Source organism: Falco biarmicus, chromosome 4, assembly GCF_023638135.1.
Source record: "Falco biarmicus isolate bFalBia1 chromosome 4, bFalBia1.pri, whole genome shotgun sequence".
Lineage (NCBI taxonomy): Eukaryota > Metazoa > Chordata > Aves > Falconiformes > Falconidae > Falco > Falco biarmicus.
The window spans coordinates 16,033,562-16,047,150 of NC_079291.1; the positions used below are offsets into that span (position 1 = coordinate 16,033,562).

A 13,589-nucleotide genomic window follows, 5' to 3' on the forward strand; every position below is an offset into this window, starting at 1 on the left:
TGCAGTACCGAGCGCCAGGTCTGCTCTGGGAAAATGGAAGTATCTGCTTTTCAGCAGCCGTGTGTGAGCTGCTGCGAAGGGGTCCTGAGCGTTTTTATCCCCGTAGTGTGAAAACTGGCAGCTGCAGCTATCAGCTGCAGGAGGGAGTTGTCAACCACCCTGGGAGTGCCAGTGTGGTGCTGCTGGAGTTGGGAGTTAGTTTTCAGCACTGTCGTAAGTGCATCGTGTTTCTTCCCAACTTTCACCAGACCGTTCCAATTACTGTGGAGCTTGCGGTGTCCCAAAAGAAGTGAAGTTTTGTTAACCGCAGCATGACTAAGGATCTCCAGCAGGATGATACTGTCCCTCTTCTTGGCCCAGTAGGAACGAGACGTGACTGACAGTCCCTGCCCCAGGGAGTTTAAGAACCAGTGTAAATGGGACTGAGCAGCAGTGGAAGGATAGACCTGGAGATGAAGTTACATCTGCAGGGTCCTATCAAACCAGAGGCAGAAGCACATCATCTGTTTGTCCTTCACACTGTCTGTCCTGGGTAGAACTGTGTTTATTTGCTTAAACAGGGCTTAAACTTGCTTGTTTCGAGGTAGTTGAAGGGTGATGCTGCTTTAAAACCAGTCTGTGGCAATCACAGTGTAATGCCTGAAGTAAGTGAACTGGTTTGATGTGTCATTTTCCTTGGACAAGGACTTTCTCTCCGCAGCCACTAATAGTGGCTTTGGGTGGCCTTGCTGCATTTCTCCCTGCAAGGTGGAGGGAGCAGGTCCTGCTAGCAGATGCTGACAAGGGTGTGAAACTCAGTAAAATAGTTTTAGATGAAAATGTGAGACTCGAGAGGCCCTAGGTCAACGCCCTTTGTGAACCTGCAGTGCTAAAATCTTCTCCCTGCACTTCTTCACCCGCACCACGGCGCATCTGCCCCATCGCCACGATTCCCATCCCCCATCAGGCAGGTCTGTTCCTGGAGGGTCCCAGAGCAGAGGCTTCCTTGTGAGGTGGAAGTCCTCACCCTTTGCTCTCTGTCTGGCTTGGGGTTTGGGCTGGAGCCCCACACTGGGGTGGGCGCTGGTGGAAATGAGCTTGGCTGTGCCAGCAAGAGAGTGAGCTGAAGAGCTAAACGTGATCATGTCCCTCCTCTGGAGCTGACCCTGCTGTTTAGGTGATGGTGCTGATGGAAAAGCCTGGCTGTGAGGAGCAGCTTGGACTTGCACTTGGGACAGCTTATAGCCAGAAGCTGGCTGTATGTGCTTTCCCTGGCTCTCCTTTGCCCCGAGGGCTGCCTGAGTATCAGCCCCCCTCGGCTGTTGCCACCAGTGGGTGTCCTCTCCTTAAAACTGACTTTTTTCTTGCCTTGTCCTGCAAGAGGCCAGAGGAACATCTGGGCGGGATATGTAGTCAGTACGTAGTGCCTACACTGGGTCTGTGTTCAGATGTGACTGACAGAGGGGAGGGAGGGAGGTGTCAGGTAGTCCAGCTCTGTTTTGGTGGGAAATCCTTAGGGCCTTCAGCAGATGCGACCAGGGTCTGAAATCAATACACTTAAAGGGGCTAAGTGAAGAGGTGTGTTTTCCTCACGCTGGTTGCAACCAACAAGCTTATTTTATGCAATACATAGCAGAAACTGTCGGTCTGTGAACAGCCCTGAGTATCACTTACTACCACCCCAGCTTTTGGGAGGGTCCTTAAAAGTGGTTTTAAATGTATATAAAGGTTTTGGGGAAGGACGGAGATGTCGCTGTAGCCAGACAGGGCTGTTCTTGTGCAATTTACTTGTTTGCAAAAGGCTTTTGCTGTGGCGGTCTGATGACCATCCTGACTGCTCTTAATAGCATCTCTTAGGGTGGGTGACGCCGATGTTGTGTACATCTTATGGCTTTGGTGAACTGCTGGGTCCTAAGCTGCTGAGTAATGCTGAATTACAGGTGTGGTCACCTGGCCGGTGACCCCAGCTGCCTCACTGAGTCCCGCTTCTGACTTCTTGTCTCCCTCTCTCTTCCAGGCACCTGTGTGAAATGCAGCAAGGGGGTGTATGGAGCAAACCAGGCTTGTCAGGCCATGGGCAACCTCTACCACGACGGCTGCTTCACCTGCGGAGCCTGCAGTGAGTACCCCGGTGTGGGCCCCTGGGGCACTCTTTGGGCTCAACATTTTTCTGGTGTAAAGGGGAAAAGAAAGGAGGTGGTTATTGAATTATCTGCCGGCTGGAGTCTGCTGCAGCTGTATGTCTTGATGGTGGTGGTTTCTGTTTGTTTTTTAAAGGATTCTTGCAAGGCATGTAGAAAAGATATTTTGGATTGTGCTGGCCGTGGTAAGGGGGGTGGCTGTTTTCATTCCTCTGCCTCACAGTTACAGCCACATTTTCTTGCTTGTAAGAGTATTTTTTCAAAGTGGCAGTGAATATGCCTTAGTTAGCACGTGGATGTTTGTTGTTTGTCACGGCAAACTGTACAGCCATCCTGGTCTTTCAGTCTGCAGACCCCAGGGAGAGCTGCCGGGCCGGTGCCATGCCGTGAGTGCAGGCAGGGCGCAGGTGCCAGCAGTGGGCTCTGCGAGTGCCAGAGACACCTTTATAGGTGGAACTGCTGCGCAGTCGATCCAGTGATGGTGTTTTCTTCGTGTGCATTACTTTTACTCTAAAATCATTTTGCCTTTCTGAGGGACCTGCAGTCAAGGCGTCAAATGATGATGAGAACGACTCAGGTTACACATCTTGCTTGTTCTTTCTTCGGAGGAATGAAGCTGTGCCCAGAGACCGGGGGGCATGTCTCTGCCAGCTTGCTCGCTGGTTATTGCAGGGAGGGAGCTGGTTATTATGCCAGAGGTATCAGGCTGGGAGCAGTGATGATGAGCCTCTGTGGAATCTGCCTGAGAAGCAGGGTAAATAGTTCCAGCTGGCCCCACTGACCTCTTTGCCACTTGTCAGACCGACATCTAAAGTTTGCTGGAGCGTACAGCACGCTGCAGTGTATGGATCCTCCTAAGCAGCTTTTCAAAGACGTCTGTGATGGAACTGGGGTGAGGAACAGCACGCTTGATTTCAAATCACAGCTGTGATTGTAAGACAGTGGTTTTCCTGGTTTGTTATGTTTAACTCTAGGGCTAATAGCATATTTTAAGAAACATAGCTGTATATGTGGTAGCAGAAAAAAAATATCCATCTGATGCTTTTGTATACATGAGTTTGGTTTTCCCAGATGAGTCTTAGGGGTTTTCTCCTGCATTGTATTTAGAGTTGTAAACTCATCAGGACTGCATGTGTTTTATTTGGAGCTGTAAAGTGGGAGTAAATATAGAAAGATGTGTATACTTTTTAATAATAGCTGAACCTTGAACTGTGCTCATTTCCCAGCTGTCCAACACCAGCTGCCTTGCCTCACCTATGTTTTCAGTAGAGCACTTCACTGGTGACTGACCAAAGGCGGGAAAACTGAAAAGAAAAAGTGGTGTTTGCACATAGTGGCAGCTCCCTAAAGGCTCAGAAGTCAACAACTTGCTCTTTTGTCCTCTCTTGTAAATTAACTTGAAATCTTCTGTAGAGTGGATTCGTGGCTGCAGCCAGGGCTTTGCTTCAGAGACCTCTCAACCTCTGTGGCCAGGCAGTCTCTGAGCTGCCCTTTCACACAAAGTTCCTGTTAAAAATAATCCAGCACTACGTTCGAGCTGTCTTGAATTTCTAAAATTACTACCACGCAACTGGTGCTTTAGAAAGAAACACTTTCAATCCTCCTTTTAGAACAGATTTTACCTTCTTTATTTGGAGACCAGCGCGAGAGGTACTTGCAGTTGCAGAGGTACCAGTGGTTACTTCCATTTATGTTTGTTTGTGTTTGTGTTTGGTTAAAAAATAGCTTAATCCCATTTCTGATGGGGTGGGTTTGTGAAGGCTCAACACTGTTCGCTATTTGCTGCTTATTCTAAAAGGAAGCCCTTTCCAAAGACTTCCAGTGCAAGACAAAAAGGTGTGGGTGTCAGGTGACTTAGATGGATGGAAAGAAGCTAACTTTAGCAAAGTGAAGTCAATTTTTGCTCTTACCCTGGCTGTAGCTGATAAATATGCTGAGGAGATGTGCTGGGGCAACGGGTTTCAAATAGGAAGTAAGGAAAAAAAAATCTAGGGAAAATGGTAGGGGAAAAAAAAAACCAAAAGGATGGGGAGCAATAATAATATTTTCCTGAGTAGAAAATACTGTATTTCCATACAAGATAAAAAAGGGGAATGCAAGTCATGGGAGCGTAATCAAAAGCCTAATTCTACAATTCTACTATCATGTATAAGGAATGTAATTCTACATTCATGTAAGGAATGCTCTGAGGGAATGTTGGAGTTAAGCTCAGGAAGCCAAGAACGTATTGTGGAAGAAAACAGGGTTCCATCCTTAAATCACAAGTATTTGGTAAAAGTCTGAAAAAGGCTGAGAATGGGAAATAGGAGAGTAGTGACTCATGAAGGCTCAAGTTGTTCCCGTTGGGGCAGCGGCCGCACTAAGGTGGAAGGTGGACGCAGCAGTGGGCGGCAGGGTGACACGGATGGACGGAGAGGAGGGTGTGTGGTGGCATGGGATTCCCAGCACTGGGAGGAGGGTAGTGCTGGAGGGGGGCCCTTGCAGCAGCGGTGTTTCCCTCTTGTGCACGCAGCTCTATGAGTGGCAAGGCTCACAAGAAACCCTCCAGTCCGAGGGGTGTTTCCTGCACGGACTGCCCCTGCAGTCTCTTGCTGCAGGGCTTTGCTGCCTGGCCTGTTGTGCTGTAAAGGGGAAGATGGGCTGACTTTCTGATTCATCAAAGCCTCTTCGTGTTGCGGCTGTTTAACTGGTGCTTGGGGTGGCACACAGCATCCTGCCCTGCGCTCAGGGAGCAAGTGTACCCGAGGGGAATCCCTCTTTTCAAAGACCGAGGTGGTTTCCCAGTCCCCCAGCTGCTGCGGGGATGAAGGGCACACAGCCCTGTTGTTGACCCAGAGAGGGCTGCCGGCTTTCTGTCATCTGTGCCACTGCAGTAAATGTGAGGAGACCATTTTATCTGCTAGGAAACAAAATATTTGTCCGGATGGTGTTGTCTATCTAGCTGCAAAGCACATCTTGAGCAGCCTATATGGAAACTCTGGTTTCCAGCTGAAACACAGTGCTTTTGAGGTCAAGTGGAGTTCATCTTGGACACCATCCAGTGCAAATTTGTCTTTGAGAAGTCAAGGTTGCTCATGATTTCAATCCTAAAATTTCTGCTCTGGTGGAACACTGAATATCTCCAGTCCAATAAATAAAATACAGAAAATTACCTATTAAGGTAAAGCATATTGTGCTCCAGATATTTATATCTGCTGTCCTGCTGTTCTCCTTTTAGGGGGGATTTCTAATTTTGCTTATAGTTGAATTTGTGTCCAAATGTGCGTTGGCTCCCTGATACAGAAAACAGGGTCTGAGGAGGAGGGGTGTGTGATACCTCGTAGTGCCAAATTTCCTACACCCTTGTTTCCCAATACCACATATGTTCAGAGATAAATGATAAAGCAGTTTGTTGAGCAGAGCTACACATACATTACAGGGTTCAGTTGTCAGGAAAAAAAATGTACTGTTTTATCTGAGCCACTGGCATGTAATGCAGAAAATTTGGCTTAGAGGTCAAAACAACAGATTTAGAATTATTACTTTGGCATAAATTTCTCATTTGTCTTCATGTTTGTTACAGGGCAGAGGCACAAACAAGACAGCTTTTTGCAGAGAGAGAGGAAAAAACTTCAGGCTCCTTCTGTAGGATTAGTAATAAATTATATTTGCTTTACAGGAGGGCCATGAAAGTAGGTTAAAAAAAAAAAAAGTCATCCTCGAAACTCATACAGCTATTTCCTGCAAGCTGAAGGTGTCTGTTTCAGTCTTGTTTGTTTTTTTTTAAACTTTGTTGGACAAACAGTTATAATTATCAAATGGTTTGTTACATATTAACCATTTAAGTTAAATCACTAGTTTATGCCTCCTCAGAACACAAAAGATGCAGGTATTTCCAGATGTCAGTGTTTATTATTTGGGTAGTAAATGTGTATATATATATGCCCATATAAATACCTTATAAATGATATAAATTTAACTAGACAGTATTGCTCTAACCTGTTGTGGTGTGTTAGTTTTTTCTTTAGGATTCAGCCAGGCGTATATCCAACTGCCACAGGTTGCCTGGAAAACTCTGCTAGAAGCGTAGTTTGGACCATAAGGGTCTTGTACTTGAGCTACTTGGTCCTCAGAGGAAATCTGAAAGCTAAAAAAGTGCAAGGGAAGTGTCAGTGATGACTGTGAAGGAAATCAGTAGGCAAGGAAGGAAGTCAGAAAGAAAGAACTGATTGCAAGGTAGTTTGAAGGAGGATTTGATGTTGAACTACGGAAGGGCCAAAACAAGGACCAGCTTTTGGCCCCTTATTGCAAAGAGGTGGAAACTTGGCATGTTTGCCAGATTACAGAATTCGACCTTTGACATGTCACATTACTGCATTACTTTTCTTTTTTTTTTTTGTAAACTCAGATTAATGATGATGTCTGTGTAAGGGTAACAGGCTGCTGCTCCAGTGGCAGAGTTTGAAATCACACAAGCTGGTTGTCTCTTGCTACTCTCTGGGTATATGTATTTTTCATTTAATATTTCACAATGTAGTTGTGTTTAGAGGTATCAAGGGTCATTTACTAAACGCGGTAGCTAAGCTGTCAAAGCAGTTTTATTTGCGAGCGTAGCCCTCTGCTCGGGCTAATTAGTCTTGCTGCAGTGATTATAAAGCACGGCTACTTAGAGCAATGCAGCTCTTGGTGTCTTTGGGCTAATTACTCTGAATAAGCATGCCCTGTATTGGTATGTAACCCCTGGAACAACAAGGCCGTGTCTTTTTTTTTTATTGGCACCACTAAATAACTCTACAAGTAAAAAGTTGCCTTTTTCTGCAAGTGTGACTTAATCCCAGACAGCAGGACAGCCAGCCTTGCCAAGTGAATTTCCCCACGGTGAGTGTATGGTTATCTTCAGATGCAGAAACTGCCAGCTCTTCTGGTGGAGGCAGACTTTACCGCCTGTAGTTAGATATAAACCCGCTACACTGGTTGACACATGTGAGAAATGTGCAGATCTTCAAAGCAGTGTGCAAAGTATTGCTCGTAATCCTTCCTCAGCGTCCCTTCAATAAAATTATCATGCCAGAGCCCACGTAGTAATTTATTTATTTTTTTTAATTACCAAAAGTAGTGTCAGAAAAGATTCAGATATGCCTGGTTTTACAGTTTGGAAAATAGGGAAGGCATCAGTGTGTGTTTCTGCTCCAGTCTAAATTCCTGCTTTGTTCTTGCTGACTTCTTGTCTTCAGTCTCTCAGCTCACTGGTGAGAAATCCCCACTGTTTGGCACAAGAAGTGCTTGCTGTAGGTGAGAAATGCCAGGGCAGCCTTCACGGTAGGATGCAGTACTTGTTCCTCTCCTGGCCAAGGTTTCAGGGTGGTAGCGCTTTGGGGTCTGAGCTGAAGGGGCCTTGGCATGGTCCAGGTGTCCTCAGTAGATATCCCTGCTGGAAAGGTGCAAGCGTTCAGCTCACACAACAGGGGATGCGGTCAGGGCTTTATCAGTATGCTAGTAGTTTGAGTCAGCTGCATGTGTTTTAGTACTGGCTGAAATTCTGAAGGCGTTAGGACAATGTGAGAAAAAAGGTTGAAACCTTTAATGGAATACATTTCCAGTCTTTCTGGTCTTTTTATTTTATAATGTCATATTCAAAGTACTGTTTTTTATTAAGAATAGACATGGGGTTAATTGTGCTGTAAAGATTTTAGGGGGTTTCTTATGATGTTTTAGTGGTACCTGTGAGTAATCTTCTGAGTAGCAGCTCAGTAAGCACTAAGGCCTCTTTCATACCTAGAGGAATTTAAAAATTGCTCTCTTATAGTTTTGATGCAGAGTTGCATTCACTGAGGACACAGAGATTGCTTTCTCCTTCTTCCTCCTCTGAGCCTCCACACATTTCAGTGACAGTCGGTGGGTGATGGGGTGGGGAGCCAGCCTAGTTTGGGTGTGTTTTGGGGAACAGGGCAGTTATCCCGAGTGGTGCAGAGAGCATCTGGGCACTGGATTGAAAACTGGTACCTCAGCAGGGACCTGCCAGATAGTACTGCTTTGTCCCAGGGTGGCTTTATCTTACCTCTGAATTTTGAAGCTTCTAGAGGTTTTCCCTAAACAGAAAAACATTTGACTTCCTGCAATGGTTTGCCGTCAGCAAAGGAGAGATGTTGCTCAGTTGTGTGTGGCTTACTGTGGTTTAGCAGTGTTTCCCTCTGAGGAACCGTTTCTGACTTCACCTGTGGTTCTTTGCCGTTAGAGGCAGCTGACCTCCTCTTACGTGTGCCAGAACATGCTTTTGGCTTGCAGACATTAGATCTTTTTCTCAAAGTTGGTGGTTTGTTTTTTTTTTTTGTTGGTGGTTGGTTTTTTTTTTACTGCCTCAAGTGTGTGGTGAGAGCACAGAAGGCATTTTTTGCAATTGTACAGTACAGCTGGTATAGATGAAAGACAGACTGAACATCTTACATGGTAATGGAGCTACTACTGTATCCTAGCACAGTTTCTTCTAACAGATACCCTACCCTCTTGCCTACAGTTTCACCAAAGCTTTGGTCTGACCTGGGATAACTGCTGGTTGATCACACTCTGAATTTACCTGATTTGGAGGATGTGCAGGCATCTTAAGTGACCGTTTCTTGCAACTCCAGTTTAAGAGCGGATTGGAAATAGTGACACTGCTACGTCAGTCTCAGTGCTGCATCCTGCTTTAATGGTGGCCAACAGAAATGGGACAGATGGCAGAAATTAAGTAAAGCTCTCTGATGCCTGACCTAGTCTGCTGCACGTGGTAAGACACCATACTGCCTGTCAGCAGATTATCCATGGAGGGCTCCGAAAGTGCATGTGCTGGCTGGGGACTGGTGGGTCTCACGTAATGCTGAACTGTGGGCAGCAGGGACTTTTGAATGGAATGGGGGAGCCAAGGTCTCTGGGCTCTGCCTGCACCTGTTGTACTGCCTGCACAGTGTGCACGGACCAGCGTAGGTTCTTTGATCTGAACCTCCTTGCAGCTTTACATGGGAGAAATTAAAACTAGGGTAAGGACTGCAGATTGAGCCCGAGCCACCTGGAACTGAGGAGGAGCTTGTTTCAATCCTTAGAAGCTAGATGGATGTTTTTTCCAGCCTGCCGTCCCACTAATGTGTCAGGAGGTTACATTCAGTGATTTTAAAACCTGGAATCCTTTTGTATTTAACCTGCCATTAGTGATCACATGTCCAAATTTATCTTACAGCTGTGGTGCTGTTTAAGAAGGACTGATTTTTATAATGACAGAGGCCCAGGGCTGTCAGCATGGAAGGGACCAAGAAGCAGCTGCTGGTCTGCAGTGATTCTTGCCAATCCGCTGTGCAGATACCGCAGGGAGCTCCACAGTGCTTAGATAAGTGATAAGTGAGGTCCACACTGCCTCCCCAGTAAGGCAGGGTCCTGGTTGTGCATCCCCGTAGAGCCCTGGGATCCAGACGTGGCCCTGTACCATTATATGCATTGAAAGCAATCTCTTGTCTTTGAACATGGGTTTGTGACCTCATTGTCTTTTTAATAAATAATGGAAAAACAACTTCAAAAGAGAAAGTTGGGTCCAGGTCCCCAGCAAGCAAATGATGCATCTCCCAGCATTCTCCTATGGCCGTTGCAAGTCCCTGGCAAATCCCTCTCCCTATGAACTTCAAAAGGAGGGAGCTGTCATTTGAGAAAATGATAGGCAAAAGCACCAGCATCCTGGGAGTGGAGCCTGATGGTATGCCTATTATCACCTGCTAAGCAAAGTGTGTTTATTTTAGCACAGAGGCAGTAGTGACTAAGCTTGAAATATTCTGAAATTGGTGCTGAAATGACCTTGAGGTCATCCTGAAGGTCCCACAGCTAAACAGATCAGACAGATGTGTTAGGGATGAGCAGTACATAAAAGCTCAGGGCTCAAACTTCCTGTGAGGGAGAGGAACAAAAAGGTTTTAACAAGGAGTGAAGAGGGTAGGGTTGAAATGCTGAAGAATTTTAGTTGTCTGAATTTTTTGGGGTGAGAGATTAGCTAAGTTCAGGGTGAAGTGAAAGTGAAATATGGTCAGGAGCCAGCAGCTTAAGGCATGTAGCAGAGCAATTGATCCTGAAAGCAGCAAGCCATGCATTGATATTCATGGGTTTATCAAAGGATATGGTCTCTGTAGTCATCGTGATGCATGTTTATAGCGATGTATGTTTGAACCAGGCAGTGACCAATGTGTGATTCCTTATATGCCATTTACGTTCTCAGTCCTTCCTTTCGGTGAACAGCATCCCTGTGCTCAAGTGAAACCTATGCCAGCCTCTGCAGGCACACAGCCAGAAGTATCGCTTTTGAGAGGGACTTGTTTAATTTAAGGCACTGTCCATGGCAGGGAGCTCAGCGCAGGGACAGAAGCCACTGCCACGCTGTTCTGTGCTGTGGGGCAGTCCCAGTGCTGTTTGTTTTACTGGTGTGGCCGCAGCCTGGGGAAGTGAGTTTTTCCTGCATCTTGCTTTCCCATATGTATGATGAGGAGATGCTTCCTTACCTCCAAGGAACATTGGGAGAAGTCCATTCTGATGTGGGCAGGGAGAGGCTGAGAGAAAGAAGTTGGCCTTGTTTGCATGCACCACTCCTGCAGTGGTTGCAGGGCTACCTGATTACCCATGTTTTTGGCAAATTCCCAGTTACGTTTCTGACAGGGGCTTAAAGAGATTTGTGGAAAGGAGCTAAAAATACTTAAAATGACCACCTCTTTCCTAAAGAAAGTAATTAAATCATTCCGCCCTTCCCTCAAAGTGTTCTTGGTGTCAGCATCTCTTCTTCATGGGCCCACGTAATGCCAACAGCCAGATTATAAATCCTTTATAAAGAAGGGGTTTATCCCTCTGCTGAAAGAGTGTACAACAGAAGCCCAGGCGCAGTGTGCTGGCTGTGGCACCTTTTCTGAAGGTCTGTTGCCATCAGTCTTGACCTGCTAATGTCATGGGGTTAAAAATACACCGGGTGCAGAATGGCTGGCAGATGTTTTTTTTGTCACCGGTGAAGAGTGGTGTGGTGACAGCGATCCAAACCTCATCCCTTCTGCTGAACGGCTGCTGCTCATGCACCAGCCAGGGCCTTCATCCAAAGGAGCGTCTCCTCGTTGCATGGCTCCTCACCACTGCCAGCTTGTCTTTAAGGAGAGGCATTGCATACAGGTGGAAAGTTGTCTGGGCACCTGCTTATTGCACTGAACTGCAGCCCACACTGTTGCAGAATTTAAAATCAAAGTTAAATGGTTTTTGTTTGTTTTTGATTTTTAAGAGCGCCAAATCCCAATGGTATATTTAAATCAGTGGGAGATTTTCAGGGGTATTTCTTGGCGTATTACGCTTGTTGTTAACTTGCTTAGGACCACCATTGACAAGGGTGCTGCAAATCCCGGGTGTCCCCATGCTTCTCCTTCCCCTCCTCAGGAGCTGGTACCCTGCAACTGCTGGCGAGCGTGCTGGGCTTCCCCGTGCATGGTCAGGCATGAGCGGGGGTTATCTTACAAATACACGCTCTGGGTTATGAGCCCAAAAGCTAACACATCCAAGATTAAGTACCTTTTATTTCGGTGTTGGCAACCTTGGCAAAGCATCAGGGTGGGTGAGAGAAATCGGAGTGGGATGCTTTTGGGTTTGTTGGGTTTTCTTCCATGTCCCATCCGATGCCTGCGTCACTGCAGCAATGGGCTGGTGCCCCGACTCATCTCTGACCTCCGGGTAGCGCAGTTGTCCCCAGCGGGGGTTAGAGGAGGATGGGGGATGAGGACTCTGCTGGGGTGCCTCTGGCTCCCGCGCTGCCGGTAAACACGTGGCTGAGCAACGCCTGCAGCTTAACCACGAAGCTGCTGCATGTGCAAACGGGGCTTCATCCCTTGCGAAGCAGCTGCCGCGGCCTCCGCCTGCCTGGCTGGCTGAAACCTGGCCAGGGCACCGAGGGTCACTGGGGAACGCTGGGCTGGCTCAATTCATGGCAAAACCTCACCGGAGCATCTCCCTTTCCCAAGGAGCGGCGGGAGCTGTTTCCCAGCCGGAGAGTGCCCTCTGGCGTGCTCAGGAGACAGTAAAAACTGTAGTTTACCGAAGTGGTTTTACTTGGCTTCCTCCTTTTCTTAAAGCTTTGCAGGCACCGTGGTTATTCGTTGAAGGCCGCCAGGTAGGTGCATGCCAGAAAGCACCGAAATGTGACCTCCAGGCCAGTCCTGCGTGTCGTCCACATCCACCCGGCAGCCGATGATCACTTTTTTTAATGATGCTTGCCACGTGTAGCATATCAAGCAGGAGGCTTCTGGGGGCCCCCTTGTCTCAGTTCTGATTCCCTTCCAGCAGCGCCTGGCAGGTTCCTGAAAGCACGCAGCTCCGGCTGTGCCCGGGCAGCCTGCTCGCCCTGCCCGGGGTGCTGCTGCCTCCAGGCACGTGTCTGGGGCTCCTTGGCCCAGCAGCACGGGCAGAGCCACTCTGGTGCCCAGCTGCAATTCAACCCCCTGGCTGAACAGGGGAACTGGGCTGCAAAGAGTAAGAGATAGGAGCAGCTTTTTATGAACAAACAAAATCTGGCCCTTTTCTCTGGGGGGAAGGCAGGGCGTTTAGGAGAGGTGGTAGCAGCCTGAGCATGCATTGCCATAGTTACGTGGAACTGAAAACAGATGGTGAATATGAGGCTCAAATACAAAATCTGCAGTAAATATAAATCTTCCCCATATGTAGAGTCCTTTCTTGGAAAAACCTTTGTCATCTTCTTTCTGTTACGGTGTTCTGGTTTGAAAAAAAATATTCTTTAAATGGTTTCAAACTTTTGTTGGCAGCTGCAGTAACAAATGTGCTGGTGGTGAGCGCTCCAGTGTTGTGCTCTGCTGGGGGAAGACCAGGTTGCTGGGTGTTTCAGTGGCTTACGTGGCAGCTGCCAGTTGAAAGCACCTTCTAGTGAAACAGCATTGGTGTGACATTTTGAGGAAGGACGTCAAGCATGGATCACTCTCTGCATGCCCTTTCTTCTTTCCTCCTTGCTCTTCTCCTGGGCTGTTTTCCAGTGTGAGTCAGAGTACCCTCACTTGCTCTGGCCACCAGGTTGTTATTTCATGTTGTAATCTGCCAGGAGGTGGTCCAGGCTTGCAAAGCTACCCCCTCCCACCCAGAGGTGGAACTGTTACCTGGATCCAGTGATGGGCATTCATCAGCCATCACCAGGGGAAGAGGAGACGGGGTTAGTTGGGCTGGAGGCTGGGAAGACCCGTGCTGGGTTGGGTGCTTCTCTACAGCTGTGCAGCAGCTGTGCTTGGATGTCCTTGTTGTCTTCTCCCTGCTCTCTGCTGACCTTTCTCTTTTTTTTGCATTTTTTCCTCAGGTCGAAAGCTGAGAGGAAAAGCCTTTTATTTTGTCAATGGCAAGGTGTTCTGTGAAGAAGATTTCCTGGTAAGCATGCAGCTGACCCTTGTGCTAGCATGTCTCAGCCTCCCCGGCAGACATGCAGCCTTTCTGCCTGTCAGCTTTACTTGT

At 47.4% G+C, this 13,589-nt stretch overlaps 1 protein-coding gene across 1 annotated transcript in view; it reads left to right on the forward strand.

The window, feature by feature from the left end:
* The window catches only part of LIMD1 (LIM domain containing 1), a 35,713-nt gene that overhangs the window by 9,840 nt on the left and 12,284 nt on the right, over positions 1-13,589 (forward strand). The window contains exons 2-3 of the mRNA XM_056335566.1: positions 1,997-2,098; positions 13,438-13,505. Of these exons, the coding sequence (XP_056191541.1) occupies positions 1,997-2,098; positions 13,438-13,505 (170 nt within the window). The remainder of the gene's footprint in view (positions 1-1,996; positions 2,099-13,437; positions 13,506-13,589) is intronic.